Source organism: Benincasa hispida, chromosome 3, assembly GCF_009727055.1.
Source record: "Benincasa hispida cultivar B227 chromosome 3, ASM972705v1, whole genome shotgun sequence".
Classification (NCBI taxonomy): domain Eukaryota; kingdom Viridiplantae; phylum Streptophyta; class Magnoliopsida; order Cucurbitales; family Cucurbitaceae; genus Benincasa; species Benincasa hispida.
This window is the reverse complement of record NC_052351.1, coordinates 6,450,100-6,457,703: the sequence shown is the minus strand read 5'-3', so window position 1 is coordinate 6,457,703 and position 7,604 is coordinate 6,450,100. Positions and strand designations below refer to the sequence as shown.

Below are 7,604 nucleotides of genomic sequence, written 5' to 3'. Positions count from 1 at the left end.
CATGAATTCTATAGGTTTATATTAAAAGTAGTAAATATATCATTTATGATAAATGTATTTTTTTTTTAATCTTTTGAGATAATAAACAATTTACCAAATATAGCCTCACTTTTAACGTCGTCCCATAATAGATGAAACTAACTGCCTAAGTAATTGAATTCATTCTAATAATTTTCTAATTAAAAATTTGTATGAAGTAGATAGACCCCCTTTTCTATCAAATACAAATAAATAATTTTCACTTGTAAGCTAAAATATCAAGGAGAAACAATTTCATGAATTCTGAAATGTATTTATTTTACCATGTGCTAAAATTAAAAGCATAAATCTTGTAGTGATTCTTGACATACTTCAAATGTTTTAGAAAGAAGGAAAAAAAAAATAAATTTCTTCCATGAATTTGAGGCAACTAAAGAAATAAATAACTACATGGTAGCTGGGGGCAATGAGAAAGAACCAGGATTTATTTATTTAATAACTTTAACAAGAAGAAGGAGGCAGAAATATTATAAAAACAATTGTCAAACAAACACATGGGAGAAGGAAAACAGTAAAGTGTCGCGAAATATCGCGAGAAATTCGTTGTAAAATTATTGAGCTGACCGTTGGAAGGGCTTTCTACCCTGTGAACTTTTTATTACTTCGGTAGCTGTTCGACGTTCAAATCCCACGCGCGCTCAACTCCAACAACTCACGTAGATCTTGTTTTCACGGCTTGATTCCTTGCCCTTCCATCACGCGTATACTTGTCTGCGCTAGAAAGCGAGTACCTAGATATTCATACTCGAGGCGATATATTTATTTTATTTTCTTATTTCCTTATATTTTCCATTGTTTTCATTTTTTAAATTAGATCCAAGAAAATACGACCGTTCCTCGTGATCGACGCCACTGCCCTCCGTCTCTTCTCTTCCCTTCACAATCAAACGTTCTCTGTTATTATTATTATTATTTTTTAAAAAGAAAAAAAATTATTCATTCTGGAATTTAATTTTAATTTTCACAAACTCCAACATCCTTTATCTCTGTTTCTCGCTTTTTCTCTCTCAGATGAGACGAAGACAAGGACGTTTCGTTCACACTCTAAAGTAGATTGAAAAATTGGAGAGCTGTAAAAACTCACTCCCGACCTTACCTCCAAGCACATAGAGACGCAGAGCCACGCGAGGAAGAAAGAGAGAGTTTAGACATGGTGGCTGGGAAGGTGAAGGTCGCAATGGGGTTGCAGAAGTCTCCGGCGAGTAGAAAAGTAGAGAGCTCACCGAAGCCATCGACGCCGGCGCAGCCTTCTCCGAGCTCCGGTAAGGTTTCTCAGAAAACAGTCTTCTCCCGCTCGTTTGGTGTCTATTTCCCTCGCTCTTCTGCTCAGGTTCAGCCTCGACCGCCTGACGTCACGGAGCTCCTTCGTATGGTTGAGGAGTTGCGAGACAGAGAGGCGCGACTGAAGACTGACCTATTGGAGCACAAGCTGTTGAAGGAATCTGTCGCCATTGTGCCCGTGCTTGAGAACGAGATCTCTACGAAAGATGCCGAGATTGAAAGAGCGTCTAAGCGGATACTGTTCTTGGAGGCGGAGAATGAGCGGTTGAGAGTTGAAGTGGAGGAAGTTAAACAGAGTGTTGAGGAGGAGAGGAGAGAGAGTCAAGAGAGAATAAAGGCAATGGAATGTGAAATTGCGGAGCTGAAGAAAATGGCGTTGGATCGAAGCAGAATGGAACTTATTTTGGAGAACGATGAGCTTTCGGCGTCGCAGAGGTTCCAGGGATTAATGGAGGTCTCGGGAAAGTCTAACCTAATCAGGAACTTGAAAAGAACAACCAAATGTTCGGAGGCTGTTGTTAACCAAGACAATCATAAGTTTGAACATCCAGAGGCAAAGAAAGAAGAAGTTGAAACCGAGAGACCGAGACACTCACGATGTAACTCGGAAGAACTCGCTGAGCCTACTCTCTCTAACATAAAATCACGAATACCTAGGGTTCCAAAACCTCCTCCGAAACCTTCTTCATCTTCTTCTTCTTCTGCCAATACTTCCTCCTCATCAACTGGCTCTTCCGGTGACTTAGAGAAAGCAATCCCAGCTCCACCCCCTGTCCCGACCAAGCCAATGCCGCCGCCTCCTCCGCCACCTTCGAAATCCGCACCTCCTCCCCCTCCACCGCCTCCCAAGGGTAAGAGGCCGATGCCGACGAAGGTGCGGCGAATACCGGAGGTTGTGGAGTTCTATCATTCATTAATGCGGAGGGATTCCCGGCGAGATTCTGGCTCCAGCGTTACTGACCCGCCGTCAACCGCCAATGCTCGCGACATGATCGGAGAGATTGAGAACCGGTCCGCTCACTTACTCGCTGTAAGTCACCGGTCACGTACTCTGTCCCTTAATTTTTTCCAGTCCTATAATTTACAATTATGCCACTAGGCTGAGCTTTTTGTCAGTGAGAATTGACTGGTCCATAATTGTTTTTATTAGGTGCCCCTATTGGTTTTCTTTGGATTTTATTGTCAAAATCGGAATATTGCTTCCTTTGATTGGGTCGCCCTTCTGATTCAAAACTGTCCTTTTGGCATATCCCTTTTTTTCTTTTTTCCTCTAAATATTTTGGCAAGTTGAAATGTTTACTCAATTCATCGCTTTTTGGAGGTTGAGTAATTCAAAATTACCCTTCCCCTTCCCACTCTTGTTTATAAAAAAAAAAAAAAAAAAAAGCTAAACTCAACAAAGCATAAAAGGTAATCATAGAGAATAAATTTTCTTTGAAGCCAAATAAAGGTTGATTTTGAGTGGAAGATATCAAACTCTTGATGATGGATTGCTTTAATATCAAATCCAACGCTAATAAGAAAAGTTACTTTAATTAACTTTAATTATTATTCTCTTGGGGTTTTGATTTTATTATGATTCTCACGATCAATCTCCCATGTTACTTGCAGATAAAGACAGATGTAGAGACTCAGGGGGATTTCATAAGGTTCTTGATAAAAGAAGTCGAAAATGCTTCATTTACTGACATTGAGGACGTTGTACCATTTGTCAAATGGTTGGATGACGAGCTCTCATTTCTAGTAGATGAAAGAGCCGTGCTTAAACACTTCCAGTGGCCGGAGCAAAAGGCCGACGCTCTGCGTGAGGCTGCATTTGGCTATTGCGATTTAAAGAAGCTGGAATCCGAAGCCTCATCGTTTCGTGGTGATGCCCGTCAGCCCTGCGGATCCGCTCTCAAGAAGATGCAAGCATTGCTTGAAAAGTATTCAAGATTTTCCATGTGCCTAATTCTAATTGATTTTCTCCTTTGCATTTAGTTACATTTCTTAGTTTCTGTTCTTGATGCATCAGGTTGGAACATGGCGTATACAATTTGTCTAGAATGCGCGAATCTGCCACTAAGAGATACAAAGCATTTCAAATTCCAGTGGAATGGATGCTTGATAGTGGAATTGTGTGTCAGGTAAATTCCATCTCTGACCAATTTAACAAATATAGTTTAATTCTAGCTTAGTTCGGCGGGTGGGGGAAGGAATCCAAGAAGAGAAGACTGCTGATTTAATAATTATTTCCTTGACTTGAAATGCAACAATTATTAAAATAATTAAGTTGTTCCATTTAGGTGTGTCTCTCAGGTGGTCCCTTTTAATGGATCCGCTCTGGAGAGACAGGGAAATAACTCTGACAAAGTCTTAGAGCAATGTAATATAAATATGGAGAATGGTTAAGAAGATGACAAAAAGGATGTTTTGATTTAGCCTTATTTTCCTCTGCCTTTTGCCTGCACGCGCACATGGGAATTCCCAGATTTCTAAACTACATCTTCTTGTCCGCTTTATGGCTCTTTTTAAGTTATAGGCTAACAAGAGAATCAGATTCTCCTTGTTTGCTGCAAATTTGATACTTTTTATAAGTTTCTTTAGAATGAACACACTGGGATTTGTTTGTTAATATTCGTTCACTTCATAACTCAAATATAAACCCTTGGAAGAAGCTCCAAGAATCCTATCTCTCAAGCAGTGCATTATTTAAAAAGGACAAATCGTTTTGCCTTCAAAATATTGTATGGTCCCCTAGGCGCCAAGTTGGGTGTTGGTGTTTAATAAGTTCACGTGGTAATAGTTACTCAGTTGATATATTCCTGATCCGAGGCAATTGTGTGCTTCAATTAATGTGTCACAGATCAAGCTTGTCTCTGTAAAATTAGCAATGAAGTACATGAAAAGAGTATCCGCGGAGCTTGAAACAGTCGGTGGTGGACCTGAAGAAGAAGAGCTGATTGTCCAAGGCGTTAGATTTGCCTTCCGTGTGCATCAGGTAATGTTTGGAGGGTGACCCCTGTAATTGACATAAGCAGCAAGTGGTTATTCCAAGTTCTCTATCTATGATTGTGTGTGGTTAAGTTCTTTAACTTGTTAATGTGCAGTTCGCTGGAGGGTTTGATGTAGAAACAATGAGGGCATTTCAAGAGCTGAGAGATAAGGCAAGTTCATGTCATGTACAATGCCAAAATCAGCAACATAAGTACGTGTGGAGTAGCAGGCCTACGACTTGTTAATCTGCAGCAATCTCAGCTTCAGACGGGCTCTTGTTTTTTGGTTGTAAAGATAGGTTATCATGTTTGTGTATATTAATGGCAGCGGCTGTCTTGGGATGGAACTCCAATTTATTCATTTAAAAAAAATGAACTGAGGTGATTAATATATTGGAAAAAGGAAGGGAAGCCATTTTCTTCATTAATATGCATTCAACTTCCTCTTTAAATATGCACTGCCACTGCCATTCTCTGAAAACTTATCTACTGGTTTGATGCAGAATAACTATGAAGGGTGTTTTCTTTATTCTTCTCAGTTCTAAGGCGGGTTGGGAACCTCAAGGGAATTTAGAGGAATAATTGACCTAAAAATATTCATGAAATCATTTGTACAGTGATAAATTCCTTAAATAATTTTCTCAATCTTCTACACTTATAAAAGCTATATTAACTAGAATAAGTTTTTGTGGCCGCCTAAGCAAAGTTGTGTTATTGTTGGAACATCCAAGTCTAAGAATCATAATATCATTTTTCTAAAAGTAAATTATTAAAAGTATATATGCACAATGATTTACCTTTTTTGTATGTTCAATTATTGGGTTTATTTGATAATTTTAACTATTTAACTATGGTTGAGATTGAGATACAATTTTTTTTAAGTTCATATATGGCAAAAATATGGCCAAAGGAAAAACAAGGATCCATGGGATGCTGAGATGGGATGCTGAGAGAGAGAGAGGGAGAGAGAGAGGGAGGGAGGGAAGGAGAAGGGCTAGGACTAGAATTATAACCATGAATTATATTTTAGTTTAACTATAAACATACAATTTTTCTTTTATGTATCCACATTTATTTTCGATAAAATTTACAATGAGTCATTTAAAAGAGTTTTCTAAAAATTGAGCCTATTGTTTTCACTCTAAAAAACACATCTCCAAGGTTGTTTGTTTGATAACGTTTTTTGTTTCTTGTTCTTGTTTCATGTTTCTCATTTTTCAAAAACTAGAAACATAAATTCGTTTGGTAACTGTTTCTATTTCTTGTTTCTTGAAAAAAAAAAAAAGACCAAAAACGGAAACTTTGATAATCATTTCTTGTTTCTCGTTTCCTGAATTTTTTTCCCAAAATTTTCTCTTATTTTATAGTTTAAATATAATTTAATAATTTAAATTAAAAAAATATAGCAAACATTAAAATATAAAAAATTATTATAAAACATTTACATTATCAAATACATATAAGTCCCGATGCAAAATTAATAACTATAATTGTAATGATCTAACTTTCTAAGATATCTGCTAAGGTTCTTACTTCACGCATGCATAAATTTGTACATAAACATTTGCATTAAAAACACGAAAAGACTACTTTATTAAATAACGAATTAAAACAAAGTTTTCTGATCAAAATTTCACAACATCTTGAATCGGAGTACTTCTAAAACATAAGTTTTAAAATAAGAAAATTAACTGAAAAAGAAAATCTCTAACATCTAAACTCTATCAACACCCAAGTTTATGAAAAGGAAATAGTAAACCATTATAATGACACAAGGACTAATATACGAAAGTGTATGTCTAGTCCTTTTGGCACTATCACAGATTTCTCATGCCAGTTGCCCGAGTATCTTTGCCCTTACTTGAGAAACATGTAAATATCTGTTGAGTATGAAAGACTCAATAAGTGACCCCATAACCGGGACCAACCTAAGCAATCACATGCAGCTAATGTCTGGGATTAGCGGGACATACATATTGTAGTTATTCCTGGATGGCTAACTAAAGAAGTAACCTATCTCGCCCTAACTCATATGTCCAGTGCCCTGAGGCACACTGTCAAATAATGAAAAACATGAAAGTGAACCTGTCAATTCATAGAATCGTAACATGCAAATGAACCCATCGGTTCACACATGTCTAGTGGCTTGATGGCGCATCATCAAAACATGGAACTGGACCCATCAATCCCCTGTATCAAACATTTGTCAAGGTGAGACGGTAGATCACCTTTACTGGTCTAACATGCGTCACATACAAAAATCTCATAAGAGGACCTACAATATAAATCATAACATAAAACATAACTAGAACATGCTCATAATCCTCATAATTTCATGCATCAAATGGGTAACACATTCCAAAACATGCTACCAAATCCAATAAATATCATGATAATTTTGAACTAGGATGCCTGGCATAAAGGCACACCTGTAATAGTATCACCTACCACAGTAATAGGCCTAAGTATAGTCAAGCTAACCATGTAAAATCCTTGAATCCAAAGCCACTTCCTAAACCAGGAACAAAATTTAAAGTTAACACTTAAGGCCCAAATTCAAACACCAAATTAACCAAATAATCCCTAACAACACCAAAGAACCTTACCCAAAGTGCAACTAAAACCCAATCCTCTTCCAAACTCTAAGCAATGAATCCAACATAGACTCATATAAAAAGTTAATGATTAAAACCTAACTTCTATCCACCAAAATTGAATAAAAAAGGCCAAATGTGGGTAAAATGGAACAAACCTAATATCTCTAGGGCATTCGAGATATACTTCTAATACTTACCAAATTCTTATCGAAGTCGACCCCAACCCGCTAGACAACACATTAACATCAAATCCAACTTAAAAAATTGAACAGAAATATGTTAATAAGTCATAACTTCAGTGGGCAACCAAGATCTAGAAAGAAATTACCAAAACTCACCAAAATCTTATCCAAAAACCAACTCCAGCTAGCTCACGACGGCGACGCTTGACAACGACTGAAATTGGGAATGGAGGGCAGTGGTCGGACGATCGGATGGCTGGGGTGCACTGAAAGATGACAAAACGGCTCAGGCGTGTGATGAACGAAACAGTGGTGATATCATTGGAAATGTGCTATCTTCTTCCGCTTAACTCAGGATTGTTTAGTTACTTAATTTGGTTAAATTGTTTATTTTGTAGAACTCGAGTGTACAAGCAATCAGATGAAGCATTTGGGACAAAAAGGCGCTAAAATAACAAAGTTAAGAGCTAAATTGATCAAATGACAAAGGAATGAAGGATGCTACCCTACCGAGCGTTCCAACGCTCTTA

At 37.5% G+C, this 7,604-nt stretch overlaps 1 protein-coding gene across 1 annotated transcript; it reads left to right on the top strand.

Annotated features, from left to right (window-relative positions):
• Nucleotides 1-980: 980 nt before the first annotated feature.
• Nucleotides 981-4,749, top strand: LOC120074703 (protein CHUP1, chloroplastic). The gene is made up of 5 exons (XM_039027919.1): nucleotides 981-2,350; nucleotides 2,932-3,245; nucleotides 3,335-3,446; nucleotides 4,166-4,300; nucleotides 4,410-4,749. The coding sequence occupies exons 1-5, from the start codon at nucleotides 1,190-1,192 to the stop codon at nucleotides 4,539-4,541; spliced, it is 1,854 nt and encodes a 617-aa protein (XP_038883847.1). The 5' UTR covers nucleotides 981-1,189; the 3' UTR covers nucleotides 4,542-4,749.
• Nucleotides 4,750-7,604: the final 2,855 nt, after the last annotated feature.